This window comes from Dasypus novemcinctus, chromosome 8, assembly GCF_030445035.2.
Source record: "Dasypus novemcinctus isolate mDasNov1 chromosome 8, mDasNov1.1.hap2, whole genome shotgun sequence".
Classification (NCBI taxonomy): domain Eukaryota; kingdom Metazoa; phylum Chordata; class Mammalia; order Cingulata; family Dasypodidae; genus Dasypus; species Dasypus novemcinctus.
The window spans coordinates 125,936,600-125,959,756 of record NC_080680.1 but is presented as its reverse complement, the minus strand read 5'-3'; the positions used below and the strand labels follow the sequence as shown (position 1 = coordinate 125,959,756).

At 62.4% G+C, this 23,157-nt stretch overlaps 1 protein-coding gene across 4 annotated transcripts in view; it reads right to left on the bottom strand.

The window, feature by feature from the left end:
- Positions 1–23,157, bottom strand: part of VAV2 (vav guanine nucleotide exchange factor 2) — a 180,508-nt gene that overhangs the window by 31,989 nt on the left and 125,362 nt on the right. For all 4 annotated transcript variants that reach the window (XM_058302647.2, XM_058302648.2, XM_058302649.2 and 1 more), the window contains exons 5-7: positions 4,523–4,625; positions 1,886–1,984; positions 228–296 (exon numbers count right to left, since the gene is read on the bottom strand). In XM_058302647.2, the coding sequence (XP_058158630.1) occupies positions 228–296; positions 1,886–1,984; positions 4,523–4,625 (271 nt within the window). The remainder of the gene's footprint in view (positions 1–227; positions 297–1,885; positions 1,985–4,522; positions 4,626–23,157) is intronic.

The window sequence follows — 23,157 nt, the reverse complement described above, 5'->3', positions numbered from 1 at the left end:
GAGGAGGGGGCAGGAGCTCCGGGTGGGGGACAGGGGGCGCGGGACGCCGGGCCCCAGGGGACCGGAGGCCCAGGGAGAAGGCGGCTCTCGCCTCCTCCCGCCCGTCGCCCCTCAAGGCAGAACCGCCCGGGTAGCGGAAGGGCAGAGCCCCAGCCCCGGGCAAGGGACGAGGGCAGAGCCCCCGGTCCCGGGCAGCCTCGCCTGCGCTGGGGGCCCCAGGCGCTCACCTCTAGGTTGGTGAAGATGGTCGCCATGTCGCCGGGGCTCAGAACCAGCCGCAGGGGGCTGACGTAGTTCTGCAAGAGAGACGTCGTGGCTGCCGTGGCGGGCTGGGCCGCCGTGGCCGGGGTGGGCAGCCTCGCCACGTCAAGGGCTCCCCGCAGAGGGGCTGGCCGAGGGCCGAGGGCGCCAGTTTCTGCCGAGGACGGACACGCTCTCCCCGCATGCTGCTGCTGCTAAGGAGACGCGGGCCCCCCGTGTGGCCACGCCAGGCAGGGGCTCCCCACGCCCTGGAGAATGCGCGCCTCCTGGGACGCCTCGAGGCCGTGGTGCCAGCCATCGGCAGGCCCGTGGGCGTCTGTGCCGCAAATGCAGGCCGGGTCGGCCAGGCACCCGTGGCCCCAGCATGGGGTCTTGTGTGAGATTACTGTCTACAAGGAGGAAACCGAGGCCCAGGGGGTCGGGCGTCGCCCCCGAGCTGGTGACTGGAAGGGCGTCGACTCCGAGGGCTCACGCGGGTGGGCAGGTGCCAGCCTTCTCCCCTGCCCTCCCTGCAGGTGCTGCCTGGGCCAGCGGCGAGCTCTCGGCTTGCCCAGTGGGCACGGCCTGGGGGCCGAGGGGAAAACGGTCCAAAGGACCGTGGCCAGGAGGCATCGCCCGCAGGGAGGGGGGCCGGCGCTAGCCTCTCCACCACATGGTTTCCCCACAGGTGAAGGGGGCACAGCAGCCCTGCGTCGTCTGGCTGGGGGTTACGCCCCGGCACTGGCCCTGCTCACGCTCAAGCCTGTGAGACGACCCCGGCCCAAAGCCCTCCCGTCCTGGAGGTGGACACCGGTCACCTGTGCCCACCAGGTCCTGCCTGGAGGACACTGAGGCCATGGGACCCGGACGGGCCTGGGCCGGCTGGAGGAGGACACAGGGCGAGAGGGGCAGCCAGGGGATCTGCAGGGCAGCCACTGGGGCCAGAGGGCAGCCACCCGGGCGCCAGGACCCCCTGGGCGTCCCCGTCACAGCTTCACTCGGCCCCACCACACCCGAGGAAGGTCAGTGTGACAAAACAGTCATCTGCCCCGGGAAGTGCCAGCAAGGACGCACGAGGGGCAGAAGGTGTCACCCGGCGACAGCCCTGGGTGCCCCCGGAGGGGAGTGGGCAGGGAGGGGCTGGAGAGGCTGGCCCCGTGGCATCCCAGGTTGGTGGGGGGGGGGGTCTCCAGCTGCAAGGACCTCCGTTCAGGCAGCCCGGGCCGACACTGGCACCCCCAAGCTCGCGTTATCAGGCGCCACTGCGTTCCGCGGCCCAGCACGTCCACCCCCGGGGGCGGGCACGGCTCCCATCGAGCTCACAAGGAGCAGGCGGGGCGCACCAGCTGCCGTGGAGGGTTGTGTATGGGGGAGTATGCAGACGGCGCTTACTCAGCGCCTGGCTTCGAGGGCGTGCTCCAGGGCAGAAGGCACGGTCGGGGCACCAGGAGGAGGGAGTCCAGGGCAGGGCACGTGCCCGGTGTCAGCGGGGACCCGGGAGGGGGACGCGGCCCGGGTGGGAGGAGTGGGGAGCGAGGCGGGCAGGCGGGGAGGGGGCCTGGGTGTGGCTGGCGGCGGGCGGGGGGCCGAGGTCAGTTGAGTCCCGGAAGGCACAAGCGCGAGGACGCCGGCCCGGCCCTCCCACCTTCTCTATGTCCTCGAGCGTCCGGTAGTACTTGGCCTCGGTCTCCTGGATCTCCAGCAGGCAGCAGTTCCGCTTGTCGTCCTCGGTCATGCCCATTTTCTAGGGGGAACATGCGGCCTGAGTCGGGACGCACCGCCCCTGCGCGCCCTGGCCTGCCGGGCTGCGGGCACCAGAGCGGGAGCCAGAGGGACCGGCCCCTTCCCATCCGTTTTGCAGATGAGGAAACTGAGGCACGGGGAGGGGCGTGGTGCCAGGCTGTGAGCTGGCGCAGACCAAGGGACAGATGGAAGTTTCCAGACTCATAGTGCCGGCTCCTCCCGCCCTGACTAATTCGGACACTGGACGGGGAGGAGCTCAGAGGCCAAGCCTGCCCAGCACCGAGGTGACACCACTAAGCACCTACTGTGTGCACGCGGTCCCCCAGGGAGGCGAGTGCTGCGGACACACGCCCCGGCGTCTGCGGGGGCCGTCCCACCCACGGCAGGGGGAGCACGGCAGGGGGGCCCAAGACCCCTGGGGCGGCCGGGCGCGGGGGCTGGGGCAGGACTCATTGCTCAGAGGCGTTGTGGGTTTTCCAAAAGCTCCCCAACCTCCCCGGGCCAGGCCGCGCCTGCCTGGGGGGCGCTGGGGGGCTATGCCGCAGCCCCGGGGACTCGGGAGGCGCTCGAGGGCCCCCCAGGCAGGCGCGGGAGGGCGCGTCCCCAGGGCCGGGGCCAGGCAGGGCGCCCCAGCTCCCTTCCAAGCCAGGGCAGGCCCAGCCTGTGGGCAGCACAGGGGGCCCGGGGGCGCACGGGGCCCCTGAAACGTGTAAAAACGGACGCCTGGTGGGGTCTCAAGAGATAGGAACCCCGATGTTCTCGGAAGGCTGAGCCGCCCCAAAGGCCGAGGGGGTGGCGGGGCAGGACCGAGCTCACGGGGCCCCGCCGGCCGCTTACCTGCATGTACCTAATCTGAAAGCGTGGGGAGGAAATCAGAGAGCACGGGTTAGCGGGCGGGCGTGCGCCGGAGAAGGCGCAGGCACAGCCCCTGGCGCCAGCAGCGCCGGAAATCTCACCACCACCCCTTGCCTGCCCGCGGGCCCGTGGGTCGGCCTGGCTGGGCGGGGGACAGCTGGGCCCCACGGTCAGTTTTCCCGCACCTGCGCTCCGGAGGGGCGCCCGCCTCCTCTAGTGGAAACATCGCCATCCCTTCACCCACCCCTCAGACCACTCAGGCTATTCCAGAGCGGACCGGGCACTCTGTCCCCAGGAGGCCGGTGGCCGGAAGTGGGGGTCATCCCTGCTGGACTGACGGTGCAGCAGCTGGGATGCGGCCCAGCAGGGCTGGGGGCTGCCAGTGCATCCCCAGGACACAGCGCCAGCCACAGCCCGGCAGGGTCTGCGCAGTCCGCAGACCAGGGGAGGCCAGGGAGCACTCGGCCCAACTCGGGGTCTCAAGGGTGCACGGGGGGCATGGGGGGGACCCTCCAAGACCCCTTGCGGGCCTCATCTTCCTATCCTCTCCTTTACCCTCGGGACGCCCGACTTTCCAGGGACTTGGGGCCATACGGGAGCCCCAGTCGGAGCTCATGCCAAACCCAGGAAGCCCCACAGGCTTTGGGGGCACGTCGGCCAGCTCTGGGGAGGCGGGTGCGGCGTCCGGCCTCCCAACCGGCCGGCGCGAAGGCTCCGAGAGGAGCTGCCCCACTGTCAGGGCCTCTGGGCGGCAGGCGCGGCAATGCGGGGCGCTGGCGCCAGACCCCACACCTCTGCTGAGCCCCCTGAAGGCCGCTCCTCTCCCGAGCGAGCCCCTCCTCAGACGCTCAGGGCAAAGCGAAGGGCTCGGCCCGGCAGTAGAGCGGGGACCACGGGACACAACCCTCGCCCGGCATTTTCTTTTATCTCGCACGGGACGCGGCCTCTCGCCGGGCGCCACTGGAGTGGAAAATGCCCTGTCCAAAGATCTGGCGGGGATTTGTTCTCCCCCAGCTTTTGTCTTCCCGCCACCTGCTGGTACCACCGCGCCAAGGAAAACACCGAAATGTGCTTTTTGAGAAGACTTCCATTTTCTTTGGAGTAAGCAAATGGCATGCCAGCATCTGTGCGGCAGGCAAGTGGCACCGAGGGTGCCCGGGAGGGCCCGGCGGGCCCAAGGGGCTGCAGCCCCCTCCCCCAGGCGCCCCCTTCCCGGCCGGCCCAGCTGGTCCACCTCCTTCCGCTCAGCAGCCGTGGGCAGTAAGCCCGTGCTGGTGTCCAGCCGGTCATTCACCAGCCCCTGCTGGGAGATGAACATCACCTCGACAGAAAGATGCCCAGCCGGCTCGGCCAGCAGCGGCGCCCGCGCTCCTTGTACAAGGCGTAGGGTCAGGTGTGCCGGGCTGAGCGGGAGCCGCTGCTTTAGGCTCCCATGGGGAAAGGACTAGAACCTTCCAATGCTAAGAGGACAGTCCCAGGGCCCCGTGTTCCGAAACATGAGAGCGGCAGCGGCACGTCTGGGTGTCCTTAGACGGAAGGATGCCCGGCAGCCTGGGACCAGGGCAGGGCTCCCAGGACGTTCGCCACGACCCCCGGGAGCCGGGAAGGGCCGAGGGGTGCACCCGGGCCCGCTGCCGTCTGCCCCCGGCGGGCCCCTGCCCGACGCGCCCTGGGCCCGGCTTACCATGGGCTGCTGCACCTCCACCTTGATGATGTCCTCGTAGATGTCGTCCCCCTCATCTTCACAAGGGACACAGTCGTAGATGTCCTCGCCCAGGTCGTGCTCGCTGGGACGGAGGGAGCGAGTTAGAGGGCACGGGGCTCGGGTCCCCCAGCAGCCACGACGGGCCCTGTGAGGGCAGGCCCCTCCCTGTGCCCGTCTTGGCCTCGGTCTCCCCGAGGGCAGGACAGCGGGGCGCTAACGCCCGACTGCGGGGTCGGGGGTTCGGGGCGTCGCGCTCTCCACCTGCTGCCTGCACGCCGCGCTTCAAAAGGACCTTCCGGGGGAGGCCCCGGCTTCTCCGCCTCAGCTAAAGGCTGGGACGCCCGGGAACAAGATGCCCGCCTCAGCCAGACCTGACCCCCAGCCCTGGCGGGGGTCCCGGGACCCGGGCGGCAGCTCGGCCAGCTCCGGGCTGTGCACCTGCCTGCGGGGCTGCGCGGCCACGCCCGGGACCTGACCCCCGGGGTCCTTCCCAGCCCACACGGCCATGGTGGGGCGCTCACTGCGGTGAGCCCACGCTGGAGGTCTCCCATCTGACGGCCGGCGGTCAGGACGCGGGGCGGAGGGGGTGGGGTCCGAGGGTGTGCACCCGGACGAGCCCGGGAAATCTTACAGCGGAGCCCACTAGAGCTTTACTGCAGCTCACAGGCATGGCTTGATTCTACCCCAGCAAGTGGCCACCAGGGACCCGCAGGGGTGGCACACATGCCGCCTCCTCTAAGAAGCCCTCAGGGATTCCTGCCAGGACTGGGATCCAGGACTCAACCCTCATGCCCTCCATACACCCCTCTCTCCGCATTTCTGATTGATTTACAGCGTTTGCTAATGAGCTCGTCCCCTCCCTGGACTAAACGCAGCTTCCTGATCTCCCTGGAAGACATGCCTGCGCCCTGGCCACTGAGCTTCCCGTCATGTGGCTGAGCCTGGTCTGGGACGGGGTCGGGATTAGCTAAGAGGCCAAGCCGAGCAGGGTGGCCCATCCCGACGGCCGGCGGCCCTAGGCAGAAGGAAACCAGGGCCAGAGAGCGACTCGGAGGACGACAGTCCCCCACCGCGGGCCGAGACCAACGGCCGAGGACGCCGCCGGCCCCGAGAGCGACTTGGAGGGACGACCACAGGCCGAGACCAGTGTGCTGTGGCCACAGCAGGAAGGCCGAGGACGCCCCGCCAGCCCCGAGAGCACCCCGGGGGCCTCTGGAGGGCGCGGCCCGCAGTGCCTCTGTTTCAGGCCCCGGAGTGCGGGCAGCGCTCTCCGGCCGGGGCCCGCCCCCTCCTGTGGCACGGTGGGCGCAGCCCCGCCGACCCCCACGCCCCGGGCCCCTGCGCGGACATGCGGAGCTCAAGCCGCTCTGCCGGGCTCCCCTGGGGCTGCTCCCGAGGGCGGGGCTGTGCTCCCGGCAGCCTCGCCCGGCACGGCCCCTCCCCAGCCCGGGCCTGGGGGCCTGCGGTTCACGGGCACAAAGGAGGCTGGGCCCAGACACGACCCCGCCGCCCTCAGGATTGGGATGCCAGGCAAACAGGGAGCAAGGGCAGGGGGCAGCTGGTGGGGCCGGGGGCAGAGGGGCCAGCCCACCCCATCTCCTGCTGGTCTCGGCCAGGCTCAGGCCCGAGCCTGTGTCCCCATCAGCCCTGCCCAGGCTGGGGGGCCAGGGCTGTGCCCCCAGCCCCGGAGCAGTGCCCTCCACGATCAGGCATCGGGGCTGCTCCTGTGTTTAAACATCAGCCTTCCTCTCTCTCCTCTAAGTTCAGGAGCGTTTTGAGGGGCAATGAGCCCACTGACTGAGCCCCCCAACCACCCCCGGGGGGAGGCGACCACCAAGCACTTCCTAAGAAACTCCTGCTGCTTCCAGCTGACGTCCTCTGCCCAGTCCAGTACCCGGTGGGTCCTTTGGAAGATGCCAGAAGACGGGCTGGGAAGCGGTTAGGGTTAGGCCCCTTGCCGCTCGGGGCTGGCCCGGGCCCCTGACTGACCCCTGACGTCACTCTTCCCAGGGGCCTCTGAGCCCAGGCCCCAGGCCCCGTTTTTGGGTTTTCATGAAGATATTTTAAGTTCAAGCAAGCGGCTGGGCCTGGACTCCCAGGAAGGCAACGGGACGCGGGTCTGGCCTCGAGGGACACCGCGTGTGAGCCACCCTCGACGGCTGCCCCCCCGCCTGGCCCCATCGTCAGTGCTCGGGGCCCCCTCCCTGTCCACCAGGTCTGCCTCGGCTAACAGACTGCGGCGAAAGGCCAGGTGTTCCCAGGGGCTGTGCTTGCCTCGTCCTTGGAGGCTGACGTGTGCCTGGCTCCCCCCGACACCGGGGCACTCTCACCCGGGGGCGAGAGACGGTTATCCAGAAGAGACGTGATGGCAAACTCTGTAAACGGGCACAGCGTGGAGCAGGGAACCCAGGCTGGCCAGGGGGAGGGACCATCAGAGAAAGCTCCCGCGGGGGCACGTCTGAGCTGGGGTCCCGTGGACGTGTAGGAGTTGGCCGGGCAGGCAGTGGGGGGAATGCTGGGCGAGGCAAGCGGCAGGTGCAACGGCCCCGTGGCCTGAAGCAACGGCACAGGTGAGGTGCAGAGAGGCTGGTGGCCCTGCACCTGCAGGGGGGTGGAGCCAGCGCAGAGGGCCCACCAGGGCGCGGTCGGGCCGGCAGGTGCCCGAGGACGGCGGGTTCAGTTTCAGGTTCCACCAGGCCCCTCTACTGCCCTCTGTAGAGAGCACGGGGGGCGAGGGTTCGGGGTGCAGGCGCCCTTCAGCGTCTGCACCAAAAGGGGCCTCACAGGTAACTCAGCCGCCAAAAGCAAGCGGCACCGGAGGGTTTCCAGAGCCAGCGCAGAGCCGCTGCCGCTTCTCAGTGCGACGCGTATTTACGTGGCTTAGAACGTGACTCCCGTGTTTTGCTTGTCAATCACGTACTTTTTCATATGGTTTGTGTGCTGATCGTACAGGCGGTAGGAACCAGAAGCTGGCCAGAGGCCAGGAGCTGGCAGGAGACCCCATGCCAGGCCAAGACAGGCATCCTCTGACAGCGGGGGACCCACCCGGAGCCCCTTGGGCAGACCGAGCCCCGGGCTTGGTGCTTCAGAAACATTTGCTCTTTTCAGAATCACCAGATCCCTGGTCGTGGGCAGCCCTGGCCATTCTCCAGGGCAGCAGCAAACCAACGGCCAGGGAAGCGGGCGCGGGTGAAGCCACAGCCCAGGCGCCCGCCCCCCCTCCCTGCTGCCCTCGCTGTGAGAAGCCGGGGTGCAAGGCAGCCTCTAGGGCGGGTTGGGGCCCCACACGGGGACGGAGGCTCCCCTTGGAACAAGCCGGAAGGGCGGGAAGGACTTCTGTGGATTTTCTTTCCAGCACATTGGGGGTGGGGTCCGACGCCCTCCGCAGATCGGGGAAGTGCCCAGGGAGCCGTCCCCCGTGGCCACACGCGCCGGGCTGCCCACCCCTCTGCATGCCGGCCCTAGGGGCAGCCCTGCCGCTCCGCACACCAGGTTACCGGACCCAGCACGGAGCAGAGGTGTCGGCAACCCCCGGATTGCCGCCGTGTGACAGAGCGAGGCTGGTGAGAAAGGCCCTGTCGAGGGCTCTGACAGTGTGGAACCAAGGGAGACGGGGACGCTTCCAGGCCGCTGGCTGGACAGCGCACGGGCGGATGAGGCCATTCACGCCGCATGGGGACGGGCAGCCGCCTCCGCTCGGGTGAGGCGTGCGGTCACCCCTCGGGCTGAAGTGTGGTTTGCTGGCCTGGCGGGGGAGCAGCCGCGGCAGGCCAAGCTGCTGCCCCCATAATAGGGTGGCTGGTCGGACTCACCGCCACCCCTGAAGGGAGCTCGGCATGGGCACAGAGTGCCCTCGGGTCTCCCCTTCTTGGCAGCCATGCTTCCGCAGCCGCCCCTCCTCCCGGATGGCGCCACCCGATGCCTTGTGGGGCGGCACCCTTCTTCCTTCTCCCTGCGCAGGCGCAGGGCAGAAAATTCCAGTCTGCCCTTTTCCCCTCCCCCGACAGCAGCAACAGCCAGGCGTGGGCGGGAAACTCAAGTCTGCACTCTACCCCAGCAACAGCAGCCACCAATCCCTAAACCCTGCCCCTTCCCCCAGCAACAGCGACAGCCAATCCCTAACCACCACCCCTCCCCCGTCCAGTACCGCCCACTGACCTTTCGCCGGCAACCAATCAGAACAGGGCGTGGCTTCGACCAATCAGTCTTCCCCAGCCCCTATAAAACTGTTGCCTCTCCCTCAATAAAGTGGACTTGCGTGTTTACCTCGTCTCCGCGGTAGTTCTTCTGCCGTGCGCCCTCCAGTCCTGAGAGCCCCCGACAAGGGCCTGGCCTCCCTTGTCCCCAGTTCGTCGCCTGCTTCTCCGGGCGACCCCTTCGTCGCCGGCTTCCCCGGGCGACCCCTTCGTCGCCGGCTTCCCCGGGCGACCCCTTCGTCGCCGGCTTCCCCGGGCGACCCCTTCGTCGCCGGCTTCCCCGGGCGACCCCTTCGTCGCCGGCTTCGCCGGGCGACCCCGTCAGCCGAACCGCGCAACCCCTTGTGAGACCGATCCCTCGTCTGCTGCTGGACCGATCCCTCGTCCCAGGTGGGACCGACCCCTCGTCCCAAGCGGGACCGACCCCTCGTCCAGAGCTGGACCGACCCCTCGTCCGCAGCCAGACCCCACCTCTACCGACCGAGCAAGCCGTCGCAGAGGCGTGTGGGAGGAAGGGGGCCCTGGAAGGGAGCTCACGGGCCCCCCGGGGCAGGGCTGGCCAACAGCCAGCGAGGAGCCGCCTTCCCCTACCGCTCAGGGGGGCGACAGCGCGATGCAGCACAGCACCTGGGCCGCCGGGATCAGAGCCTTTCCAGCAAACACCTGCGAGCACCTCTCCCGCCCATCAGCCAGATCGGCTCGAGAGGCGCCGCGTTTCCCGAGCAAACCTGAGGCTCCTGGCGGCACGGGTGGGAAAGCCCAGGTCCGCCAGGCCGGAAGGCAGCTCGGGGGTTTCGGGATCAGCCTGCTGCCCCGCTGCGCCCCACTCGCGTCCGGTCTGCAGCCTCCAGGCTGGAGCACTTCAGGGCGTGCCAAGCTCGGAGGCCAGGAGGGGGGCGACACGGAGAAACACGAGGGGCCGTCTATTCATCTCGGGCTGGAGCAGGCACCCAGTCCCAGGGAGCCCCCAATCCAGAGCTACGTTCAGATTAAGGGGGGTCGGGGGTGGGTGGGGAAATGCTTCCAGGGGCAGGTGGGACTTGAAAGGGGCTTTGGCGCCTGTGTGGACTGAGGGTCCTGGAAAAGGGGCACCGGGTGGCAGAGCCCATTTTAGGTCGGGACAACTCAGCCATATCTTGGTATACTTCTGCATCAATAGAGCACCTCTGTGTACACGGCCCCAAGCTAAATAAATGCCCTGCAGACGCTTTGCACAAAGTTTCCATGAAGATTTAGGTAAGCGGAAATGCACAACCCCCCGAAGCCGTACAATCTTGAGTAACTCATGCCCCATCACATCAAAAGCCACTCTTCTGATTTTCACCATTGCTTACTTCTGTCTGTTCTAGAACGGTACATAGATGGAATCATGCCTTAGGCTTTCTTTTTTGCCCCCTTCTTTTCCTCAACATGAGACCCATCGAGCGGTTGCCTGCATCAGCAGCTCTCTCCTTTTTTTATCACTGAGTCTGCATCCACCACATGAACGGAGCACAACTTGTAATCCAGTCTCCTTTCAATGGACACTGGGGTTGCTGCCAGGTTTGCGTTACTATGAACAAAACCTGCTTTGAGCAGTCAAGTCCTTTTGTGCCCACACGCTCTCATTTTTTTTGACCAAAAAAAAACACCTAAAAGCAGAATTGCTGAGGCAGAGTAGGCATGCATTTAGCTTAACAAAAAAACAGCCAAACATTTTTCCAAGGAGGCTGTACCATCTCACCTTCCCACTAGCAGTGTACGCAAGCTACACTGCTCCCCCGCCTCTTCCACTCCTGTTGCTGTCAGCCGTTTTTGTCTTAACCACAATAGTGGTTAAGTGATGACTAATGAGTGAGGACTTTTTCCACGTATTTGCCAGACATTCATGTATCTTCCTTTGCGATGAGCAAGTTGACTGCCTTTGTCCTACTGAGTTCTAGGACTTCTGTATATATTCAAGACAAGTTCTTTGTCTTGAATCCAGATCAAGGATTCAAAGAATATTCCCCTGTTTCTTCTAAAAGCTGTATAGATTTACCTTTTATGTTGAGGACTCTGAACCATCTCAAAATAAATTTTGTGTATGGCATGAGGTAGGGGTTGAGGTTCATTTTTATCCCCACGAGGAACTAGTTCTTAGTTCATTAAAATCTTTCTTTTTCCCATTCAGTAGCAAAATCAAATGAACATATACGTGTGGGTCTATTTTGAACTACCTGTTCTTGTCCCATCCATCTATTTGTCCATTCTTATGCTAACACCACTGTCTTGAGTGCTTAAGTTTTATAGAAAGCCTTGAAATCAGGTAGCGTAACTCCTCCAGCTTTGTTCTTCTGCAGGATTGTTGAGACCCTTCGCATTTTTCCATATAAACTCCAGAATCATATTCGATCTATAGCTTAACAATCTTAAGTGTTCTCCAACCCATGAACATGGTATATATTCTCATTTACTTAGGTCTTTAAGTTCTCTCATCAACATTTTGTAATTTTTTTGTAGAGGTTTTGGAATTTGGCAAGTTTTGGGTCATTATTTTCTTCTGCCCAATTCTCTTTCTTCTTTTAGGACTCCAATTACACTGATGCTAGATCACTTGATAGAATTCCACATGACCGGGGCTCTGTTCATTTCTCTTCCCTTTTTCCCCTCTGTTGTTTGGGTAAAAAATGTCTATTAAACTATCTTCAAGTTCCCTGGACCTCTCACCCACTACCGCCAGTCTTCTATCCAGCTAATGCAGGGAACTGTTCATTTCAGTTCCACGTTTTTCACTTTACAATTTCCATTTGCTCCTTTTTTATACTTTGTTTGTCCTCTGAGGATCCATATCTGTTCATTCATTTGGCACAAATTTCCCCCAAAATCTCTGACCACATTCATAAAAGCTGCTTTAAAAGTCCTTGTCTGTTCATTGCAACATCTGGGCCATCTCAAGATTGGGTTTTTAAAACTATTTTCTTGAGTATGATTCATTTTTTCCTGTATCCTTGCAAGTTTAGTTGGGTTTTTTTTTGAATTGAACATTGAGCATTAATGATGAATGATTTTTTTTAATTGTAGAAACTCTGCAATCTACTATTTCTCCTAAAGAGTCATCTTTTTTTCTAACAGATGGTTAACTTGTACTCAAATGCCAACCCCTCTCTTGCCTGCAGTGAGCAGCGGCTGACATCTCTGCTCTGTTCAGCTTCTGCTGCTGCTTTTTCTGCTGGGAACTCTGGAGTCTTCCCCAGGCCTGTGAGGTTGAAAGGCCAGCCAAGGATTTGGGTGGACTTACACAGAGTTTAGGACTTCTGCTCCCTTACTCCCCTGTTCCAGCATTTCTGTCCTAACCCTCCAGCTCTTCTACCAGCCTGAATTTCTGCTCTCTGACCCCCAAGCCAGCGAGGGGGTGGCTTTCTGCGTGGAGTGAGGAGGGCCCTCGGGCCAGCGCCCCGCTCCCAGGTCTCCTCCACTGCAGCCCGCCACGCCAGCACAGGGTCCCTTCCGGTTTCTGTCGGCATTTGGTTACTCTCCAGTGCTTCCCAGTAGATTCACCTACTTACATTTACAGTATGTGTTATTGTAGGTTATCTAAACTAACAATCTACCATGTATTTTTCATTTCGTAATTTTTAAAATCCAGTTTTTATCATTGCTCACCAAAAGAGAGTTGATCTGACCAAGCCACTTGCCATTAAAGTCGGACCTCCTTAAATACATTACTTACAACCTCAAGCGACCCCATTGTGCACCAGGGTAAACTGAGCCTTAGAGAGGTGGAGGGCCGGTGAGTTCACACGGCTGGCTAGCGCTGTCCCTGCCCACAGCAAGCAGGCTCTTGAGGAGCCCGTGGGCTCCTCCACTATGTGAGACGGGCAGCCACCGCCCCCGGGGCCAAGCCCACGCACGGAGCAGGGCGGTGGCTCCAACGCACCTCGACCAGCAGGTCCTGGGCTTGCTCCCCCTCTGATCTGATCGCTGAGAGCGAGGCGCGTTCATTTTTCACGCACCGCAGTCCACCCATCTCTTTTAACCCTTCCAGGGCACTGACAATCAAGACGGAGAGCCAGACACTCGAAAGGGAGAGCTGGGTTCTGGCGTCTCAGGACGAAAAAGTCTCAAAAACTCTCTCTATCCTGCCAAGGGCCTGTGACCCGAAGCCTGCTGAACCGGGGAGGTACGTTGGTTTTGCACTTGCAGAGTGTGCTCAGGTCCACCTCCTTCTCCGGACCCTCCTCGTAGACCCGAGGGTCCCGTAGTCACACCTCCTTCATTTATAGCGCTCGACACAAGTAAAAAGTCTTCTCCCAGCCATGATTACTCTTGACAGAGAGTAGAATCAGACCAGAGGGGCGATACACCTTACCCAGGCCTGGGGGGTTCAATTCTGGCCAGTGAACAATGAGAAATAGGAAGGTTCATACATACTATCTGACACCATAAATCAGCAGAACTAAAAGTTCACTACACACTTACGGGAGAGAGGAAAGTAAATCAAGTACTTATTAACACAATAAATGTAAATAAGATAAACTTGGCAACTAAAATAAAAAGACTCTCAGAGTGGACTGGTTTAATTAATACTTGTCCTAACCCCAATTCTGTGCCAGAACCCCCGAGTTGGGCTGGGAGATGAAAACGGTACCAACTCTGTCCCAAAGGCCTCAGGGTTGTGTCTCTGGGTCCAGGTGTCAAGGAATCTCTTGGGTAAGGACAAGGTACTGGAGGCAGAAGCTGTGGTAGGGCCGTGTGCGAGGAGAGACAAGCACACAAATAGCTCTTTTCCTCTGGCCAACACTGGGACCTGAAATCCCATCCTTCTTAGCACAGCCACTGTCTCCACTGAGTTTCCTGAATGGGGCAGATCACAAGCCAAGGCGCCTACCACAACAGGCCAGTTTAAGTCATAAACAGCCGGTCTCGCGCATCAGACAGCCGTGGCTGGTTGGGGGAGAAGGGAATGAAAGGTGCTAGCTTGGCGGGGAGGGGTGCATAAATGGGGGCCACTGCGTGGCCCAGACAGTGTCCTGTGTCCTGAGGGCTGCGGTGCAGGGACAGGAGGCAGATGCACTTGGGCAGGAATCCTGGTCTCCGTGTTCCCACACAACACGAGCTTGATGAGGATCCAGCTTCAACCAGCACCCGAACCGGACCCAGGCCCATACGCCCAGCACCCCACACACCCTGCACGTGGGTGCCCCACGTGGTCCCACGCGGGAGAGGTGGGCAGTCACATCTCCCACCACGTCTTCCACCTCCCACCATCCTTGAAAAGGACCCTGGGGCCCCGCCAAGCTGAGACGCCTTCTCAATCACCCCAGCACAAAATCGGCAGCCGCGCGTTCACGTCCGGTTGCTTTTATTGCAACCCGACACTTTCAAAATCAGTCTTTTGTGTAGATACACATGCCTGGGGAAGTTCCAAGATACCAGAAGCTACGCTTCACGGATGAATCCAACATTCCCACCGCACCGGGCTGTGCAGGCAGGGGCTCGGTCCACGACGGACCCCAGAGCTGGTGCGTCCACGTGGCCTTCAGAACATGCTGCACAGGACAGGTCTCTCGGCAGGAACTTGAATCTCTTACTCGTGGCCCCCCCGAGGGGAGGCAGCAGATGAGTGTTTGAGTCTTAGCCCTGCCAGTTTCCAGGCCTGTAATGAAGCCTCAGTTTCCCCACCTGGAAACTGAGACTAATGCCAACACGCTTGTGCGGTCGTTGGAAGGGTCAGCCTGGTGTGTATCAAGTACCGGCGCGGGCCTGGTGTCCAGCAGGTGCTCCGTAAATGGTGGCCGTGCCACCCCCGGGGGAAGGAGGGGGGTGGGCGGGGGAGGTCACTAAGCAGGGGGCCTGAGCACAGCATTAAATAGCACAGGTATTTCTGACACAAAACTGGACAGAAATTCCAGAGCCCTGGGACTTTGTCCCGATTTGGCCGCTAGCAGCTGTGTGGCCTCCAGGGGTTTTGGACGCGGCCCCCACTTGATCCAGACACGAAAGGAGGAAGTCCCAGACCAAGGCAGGACCAAGGCAGGACGCCTGGACGCTTGTGAGCCCCCACGGACAAACCCACGCCCCGCGCAGCTGCAGCCTGGCTCCCCCTCGGGCGGGACGAGGCGGCCCCCTCCCCTGCTGTCGTGCTGACACAGGGACCACCCCCCCCCCGCCTCCTCCCCCACTCCATCTTTCAGCTCCTGCTGTTTCTCAGCAGCTGTGCTGACAGATGCTAAATTCCAGCCATTATTTCTGTCCTCACAATAGCCTGCAATCCTGCAGGAGGGGCCCCGAGCACGGCCCACGGCCCCCAGAGGGGCAAAGACCCCGTGGGCTCCCGCCGCCTCGCCTGGCCGCCCCCGTCCTGTCGCCGCAGGTCAGCTGCTCAGGCCGCCCGCCCCCACCGCGCAGTACGGGCGAGGAGAAGCGGGCGCCCGCAGGCCCAGCCTCGGCAAGGCGGCACGTCACCCCGGACGTAACGCTCAGCTCCCGACGGCCCTGCCCGCTCTTCTGGCCATGACCGGACCGCACCGACTTGTCCCCAGGAAACTGAATCGGGCATTTTCACCTCCGTCTACACCGGACCCTGTTTAAGCTCCGGGGGCCTGGGGGTGGGGACGAGAGCTTCCCCGTGCCCACAGGAGCCGCTGTGAATAAGCGTAACACATGGGGCTATATCGCAGAAGTCCCTGTATATTGTATCTATGAATTACTGTGATCTAAAACTTTTGTGAAGATAAGCTTAATAATTAGGGAAAAAAAAGAAAAGAAAGGATGGAGACATTGAGGAAAAGACAGAAGAAGTTGCCTTGCCAATTGGCATAAAGGGCAACACTTATTGCAGTGATGGAAGGCAAAACATCAAAAACAAAGCTTTCGCATTTTTAAATTTTTTGATACCCCAATTTATTTTTACCTTAATTTTTCTAAATTAGTATGTATTCTATATCTAATTTTTAAACTCATCACTATATTCCATTTTACTATTAATGGAACCTGGCAATATATTGGGCTTCATTTTTGAAGAAGTTTTGGATCACAGAGAGGTTCCACAATGGCAGGGGAGGAATACTGGTGTGGGATGTTAATGACAGGGGACACATGGTTGGCAGGGAGTTCTGCAAGGCATATATCTAGGGTACATAAAAATGTTTGGATATTTTCATAGTGGTTACAATTAAAAATAACAACTGAGGGAGTGCTGAGTTCCTAGCCAGGGGAGCTCTTTCACAGTCCCTAAAGGAACAGCAACAATCCCCCAAGTGTAATGGCAAAGACCAAAAAAGAATGAAGGTCCAACAATGAGCCCTTGATACTAATGACTATGCTTTTAAGCCTGTGAACCTGAAATAAGAAACAAGGCCTCGATCTGCAGTGTGCCTAAGAGTTACCTCCTGAGAGCCCCCGTGTTGCTCAAATGTGGCCAGTCTCAAAGCCAAACTCAGCATGTAAATGTGTTGCCTTCCCCCCAGTATGGGACATGACTCCCAGGGATGAGCCTCCCTAGCGCCGAGGGATTGCTACCAAGTACCAGCTGATGATGTAACTAGAAAATGACCTTGAATGAAAGGGTCAACTCGGACCAGCAGAATATCTCAGTCTACATATAATACCAGGAGTTAAAAATGCTTTTTGACCTGAATAAAAGGGGGAAATGGAAAGGACAAATGAGTTTATATGGCTATGAGTCTCCAAAAAGAGCTGGGAGGTTATCAGAGGAGTTGCCCTTATGCACACCTCAGCAGAGTCCCAGAGACAGATAAAGTAGATACAACCCCAGGTATTGGTTCTTCTGAGGGCTACAGAGACCCACAGGTTCTATGGTCATGGCAGTACCATGTCAGTTGGCCCTACTTTGGAGTTTGTGTTTCTGTGTGATGGAGCTGGACTCAGATGTGATCTTTGTCCACAAGCCTCTCCTGTTACTTTTAATGGATCTGTAGTTGGTGCTGGGGTTTAGTGTATACCCAGGGGACCTGAATCTCTGGACTGACCATGTGATAGCCAGACCCTGAGCCTCAACAGACTTGCAACTCCTACACTCTGATTTATTGGACTAACTCTACTCAGTTAACATGGAGGTGAAGAAGGTCAACCACCACACCAGGGAGCCAAGAGTGCCTACAACTGAAAGCAGGAGAATTGCATCCAGCATCCATGTGGAATCTAAGCCCCCTCTTGATATTATAGATGTGGAGTTGACACAACCATTCTAAGGTCCACAGGATGGAGGAAGAGAGTATGGATTAGAGTGGACTTACTGATATTCTATTCATGAACTATTGTGATTAGTAATCGAAGGAAATGTGGCATTGGTGTGGAGAAAGTGGCCATGGTGGCTGCTGGGGGTAGGGAGTGGGAGGAAGAGATGTGATGTGGGGACATTTTCGGGGGTTGGAGTTGTCCTGGGTGGTGCTGCAGGGACAGTTACCAGACACTGTATGTCCTCCCATGGCCCACTGGTGGACTGTGGGAGAGTGTGGGCTATGGTGTGGACCATTGACCATGAGGTGCAGCGGTGCTCAGAGATGTATTCACCAAATGCAATCAATGTCTCATGATGATGGAGGAGGTTGTTGTTATGGGGGGAGGAGTGGGGTGAGGGGGGTGGGGGGATATATGGGGACCTCATATTTTTTTTACGTAACATTAAAAAAAAAGAGAGAGAAAAAAAGAAAAAAAAAAGTGAAGGCTTTATCCCTGTGGGGTCCCCGAGGGCAGTATCAGGAGAGAGAGGTTGAGGGTCCTTATCGGGCCAAATACCAGCTTCTCCTTCCAGTCAAGGCTCAGCTGGCCCCCGCTTCCTTCTGGAGAGCAGCAAGGTGGACGCACAAGTCTCTGGACTCCCCTTCCGCGCTGGGCGCCCACCTCTGCAGCGACCGTGGTGATTGACCGGGGGAGCTGCCGTGAGCGCATGGTGCTGGGAGAACGGCGTCCAGCTGGCGGTCAGCGCTGGAGCTCCTCGCTGGCCCGCGCGGGTGTGCTCTGCGCTCATCCGGGAGGACCCCTCGGACCCTCTCCGGGGCGGAGGGAACAATCTGGGCCACCCTGGGGCTCTGGGGGCCAGGGAGGTGCCGGCGCAGAGGCAGCTCCGCCTCCAGAGCAGGCTGGGCCCACAGCCCTCGGCCAGCCAGTTCTGCAGGGGACTCCCAAGGGGATGTGGGGGGCTCATCGAGCCTCCCGGGGGCCCCGGTGGATGGATGGCCACCAGGGCCACCCGACCTGGCCCGAGCGCCGACAGCGGGCTCCAGGAAGGTGCTGACGGCCGTTTTGGCAAACTCACCGTACCCTGAGATGCCCTTCAAGTGACGCCTCCTCCAGGAAGCCTTCCCACCCTCCCCACTTGTCAAAATGACCCCACGGACACAGGAGGGGACCAGAGGGCTTTAAGGGTGACCACAGACAGGGATCGCATTGCCCGCTGGTGGGCCTGGGGCGGGACCCCATCAGACGGCCCCGGGCAGTGGGGGAGGGGTCAGGGAGACAGGGCAGGCCTGGGTTCAGGTCTCTGAACCCCCTTAGCTGACACGTGGCCTGGGCTGGATGTCTGTGTCCCTCAGTCTCCCACCAGTCCGAGGGGCACCTGCCTGCAGGGCTCAGCCTGACGGAACGTGCTAGACTCCAGCTGCCTGCACAGGTGCGGCACCAGCCTTGCTGCTCCCAACCCTCCGCCAAGCCCCTGGCTCAGCCACCCTCGCAGAGCTCCCTCGGCAGGGCCGGACACCCCCGCCCCCGGGAACCGGGAGCTGCAGCCGGGTGGGGCACCTGCACCTGCACCCGTACCTGCACCTGCACCGGGGGGCGTTCCCCGTTTGATGTGCAACAAAGGAACTGCCGCGAGAGGGGACAACTGGGCATGAGAAACCTGGGGCCCAGCTGCCTGTGGCCGCGTTGAGGAAGGACCAGGGCGAGCACTGGCCGCCATCCTGGGCTGTCACCTGACCGAGGCCAGAGCCAGCACCGCGGCCTGGAGGTGTCCCGAGCAACGAGCCTGCAGAGTGGGGGCCACCTCTGCAGCCCTGGGCCCGCCCCCGGGGGCAGACCGCACCCCCGACTGCCCCCCACCCTGCCCCCCCACCACTCATCAGCAGGTGGGCAGGGGGGGCTGGGCTTTCAACCTCCCTGCAGAGTCCGTGGGCTGGTGGGCTGTGCTGTCCGCAGGCCACCAGCAGGGCAGCGGTCTCTAAGGGGGTGCCCCGAACACACCCCCAAACCCAGCCGCTTCCAACGCAGCCCAGGCCCTGCACGCAGGCGCCCCCCGCGTGCAGCTCGGCCTGCGGGACACGGGCCTTGCGGGGGAGGCGGCCGGAACACCCGTGAGCTCAGGAGGCAGTGGGCGAAGGGTCGCTGCTGCGGCAGACGCGGCCTCGGGCTGGGCGGGGTCTCCCGGGTCAGGGTCACGGTAGCTCCTCCCTCTGCCGGCCCCACCCTCCCACATCCCCCACAGGAAGCAGCCCCCACCCCCACACACTCCCCACAGGGAAGGAGAAGCCACCTCCAAGAAGACATCACAGCCAAACCGAAGGGCGACCAGGTGCGGCTCAGCGGCCGAGTGCCTGCTTCCCACTACGAGGTCCCGGGTTCAAGTCCAGCTGCCTGCCAAACACCAAGCTGAAGGCAGCCTTGACGCAGGGAAGCTCCTTTCACGTTTCATGCACCTTAAAACAATTATCTCCTCGACACTAGCATGACATGTGTAAAGCCGTGAAGTCGTTTTGTGACGCCGTAAACCTCACAGCTACACGTTTACGGGTAAATTATATTCCCCTCCGTGTCACGATGACATTCGTTTAAGCCTAAAATCACTTAGATTCCCAGGAACGCGACATCAACGTGACACAGCGGTCCCCTGAATCGTAAAACTGTGGCTCGGTCGAGCGCGACGGGCTGCAGCTTGCCCACGGGGACGGCTCCGGCCTGGGGTGACGCGGACACTGCCGTGAGGGCCGAGGGAAGCCAGCTCGGGCCACCAGGGCTGGGGACCCACGATTGCCTCCATGGGCTCCGCACAAACAGGGGCTCTGCGGGGCGTGGTGTGGGCAGCAGAGGCCCCCGAAAGCAGAGAGGAAGGCTCCGAGGCCCGGCCGGGGGTGGGTGGCGGCCACTGGAACCTGCATCCCCTGCGGCACGGCCGGACATAAAGCCAAAGGGCAGGGGGGTCTCACGCCCACGCCACTAGCTTGGCGCCCGGGTGTCCCCCTGCCACAGTGCAAGGCCGCCGCGCCCGGGCCGGGCTGCCCCCGGGCAGAGCTGCGCCAGGCAGAGCCTTCGGCCTCCCGAGGGACCCCCCCTCCAGGGCCTCCTAGCACCGCAGCCAGGATGGGGTGGCCTCGGGAGCCGGCCGTCTACCCCGGGACCCAGGCACCTCCGCTGCCCGCCCACGCGGGAAGGACCCCAGCAGGGCTGTGCTGGCGGGTGACCATGGCCAGAGACAGGGTGCACTCCGCTCCACGGCCGCCCCAGCCCGGCCTGAGCTGTGACGCCGTCCCGCGTGCTTCCAGTCCCGAAGCTCGCCAGGGCTCCTGCTCCGGCCGCCAGGACGTGGGACCCCCAGGGCGCAGCTGCTTCAACCTCGAGGGCGGCAGAGCACGGGCTGAGGGCGGGCGTCTGCCCAGGGTGGCCGGGGCCTTGAGACGGCCCCACCCCATGGGAGCCGGTGGGGGGCACGCCCGGCACCCCCTCGGCTGCCCGAGGGCAGGGGGGTGCATTAGCCCAAGGAGTGCTGACGCCAAGGACCCGAAACCGGCTGGCCGGCACCAGGGGGGTCTATCTGGGGCCGGAGCTTACAGACCCCAGGCCCTAGAGAGGCCACCTCCAGGCACGAGGGACACGTCCTCCCCCCAGCTCTGCTGCCGCGTGTCGAAACCAGGCGGCGGGCGACACCTGCGGGGGCTCCGGGGCCCCGCGTCTCCCATCCCTGCTGGAGGCGCGTTCCTCTGCCGGCTTTTCTACCTGCTCGGGGCTCTGCTCTCTTCAGCCGTGAACGACCGGGCGGGCGGCTCCGCGCTCTCGGGGGCCCCGAGTCCTCGCCTCTGCTGTGCCCTGGCGCTCTCTCCAGTCCCCATATCTTCTGAGGACCCCCCGAGCCTCCGTTTATGTCGCCCACCGAGGGGGCAGGGGCTCGACCTTGCCCGCCCCAGTGACGTGGCCGAGTCAAAGCCCCAATCTCAACAGAATCAAGTCGGCGTAAGACCTCGGAGGCCGATACAACCGAAGGGTACCGCGCCCAGAGGCACGGGCCAGTCCACAAACACGATCCGTCTCTTTTGTGAATTCACCAGTAACCCCAAACCGCCACGGGGGGTCGACAAGCCGAGACTCGAGGCCAAGCGTCCCACGCGTCAGCGTCCTGCGCCCTTCGGCCGCACCCCAGGAGGCCGCGTGCCCTCTTTTCGCCGGGGGCACGGGAGGGCGTGCGTCACCGCGCAGGGGCGCGCAGGGGCGCGCAGGGGCGTTTAGAGTCGGCGCCGTGGAGGGGGGCCACCGGCGTGCGTGCCCCCTCCCCCATGAGTCCAGGTGAGACCCTGCGGCGCCGTCCCGTGACCCTCAGTGCTGTCTCCTCGTTCTGGATTCAGGGCCTCTGAGAGTGCCCCCCGGCAGGCGAACTGACGGCACCAGGTCTTGGCGGGCACAGAAGGAACCCGGCAAGGCCAGGGTCCAGAGCTGGACGGAGAAGGGTCCCGGCACCATCGGAAGTCAGGGCCGGGGCAACCACAGGGGCTCTTCTGGAACGAGCAGTGCCACCTGCCACCGGGCCGGTCAGGGGCCAACAGCTGAGCGTGGGTGTCAGGGCGCAGTTTCCAAGATGCCCAGCTGGCGCAGACCGGTTTGGAGGCATCCTTTCTCCCCCAGGTTGGCGCCCACCATCGCCTGAGCCGGGACTGGCTCGGGCACTTCGACGCGGGGTGCATGCACCCCCGGAGGGCGGCTCTCCGTGAGTCTCCGGAGAACTGCGGTAATTTCTTGCTGACACACGCTGGGCCCCGCGGTGGCGTGGACTCCCACGGGGCCACCCTGAGCCACGCTTCTGAGATGGGGAGCCCGAGGGTCCGCGACGTCGGTCCCACCTTGCTCCCAACAGCCCCTCCGGCGTCCCCACCCCCCATTCCCGGGGTCTGCTCCGCTTCCGCACAGGCCGTTCCTCGGCTGTAACACCCTTCCCCGCGCTCCTGCAAGTTCCTGTGGGTTCTGCTGCCACGCGCGGGGGGTTCTTCCTCGGGCTCCAAGCCTTCTCGTACGCTGGGCCGGGAGCTCCCCGGTGCAGGACCCCAGCCCAGGCCTGCCGGTGGAGGGTCCCCAGGCAGGTGCCGGCAGCACAGGCCCCACCCCCCGCCAGGCTCCAGGAACGGGAACAACGGGGAGGGGGCCACAGAGACGGAGAGGTCGCTATGCAAATGCCAGGTACGGGCTGTTACAGCGACTTCAGAACAGCCCCCTCCTCTAGGGCTTCTTTTGCTTGACAAAGCATTTCTTAAGTGGCAATATTTTTGTGCTAATTTTCCCCACCAGCTGCTCCTATTATCTGATGATACATTATTCAGTGATCTCAAAAGTGGGCCTCGCAGCTCTTGAGAGGCTAATCCTAGCACAGCGTTATCCATTCAAACTGGGACTCGGCTGGCTGGGGGGAGGGGGGAGCTGGGAGCCCCAGGAGCTGCCCCGCCCGGGAGCCGCTCGCCACGACGACCGCGCTGACGGGCAGCCGAGGAGGGCCGCGTGCGCAGCCAAGACGGTGGGGGGGGGGGCGGCCCCGAGAGAGCAGAAGCCCGCTCCCCGAGCACGTTCCGGCTTCATCGCAAGTAGAAATAGACCGCTCTGGACTTGCTGGGTTAAATAAAATAGATTCCTAAATTATTCACCTGTGCGTAGTTTTTTTTTTTTCCTGTGGCTACTAGAAAACTGTAAATCCCACACGTGGCCCTCGTCCATTTTTACAGGGCAGGGCTGTCCTGGGAGGAAGAGCCACCTCGTGGTGGGGGCGTCCACGGCACAGCGCCACGGCTGGCAGGACTCGCCACCTGCAGCGAGACTCCCCCACCAGGCAGAGACCAGCAGGCCGCGTTCCAGACGAGGAGACCGAGGCAGCGAGGAGAGGAGGCTTGCCAAAGGCCACACAGGTCGGACACGACAGCGCCGAGGCTCCGCCCAGGGTCCGTCACGCGGGGACTGCTCTGGGATGATGCGGTGGGGCAGGCGGACAGACGGCTCCCGGCCGGCCTGGGCGTGGCAGCAGGGGCCTCTGCTGAGCTGCCGTGCCCTCAGGACCCCCCGGAGTGGCTGGGGGTCCTCGGCTGAGGGCTCCGGACACCCCTGGTGGGAACCGCCTCTCAAGGCACATCCTGGGCGGGTCTGTGCGGGAATCCCACCCCACCCGTGCAGGGACGCCGACGCGGCCCGCGCTGCCTCTCGCTGTCACCACCAGCCTGCCCCGAAACCGCCTGTAAGGGTGGACGTGCTCCC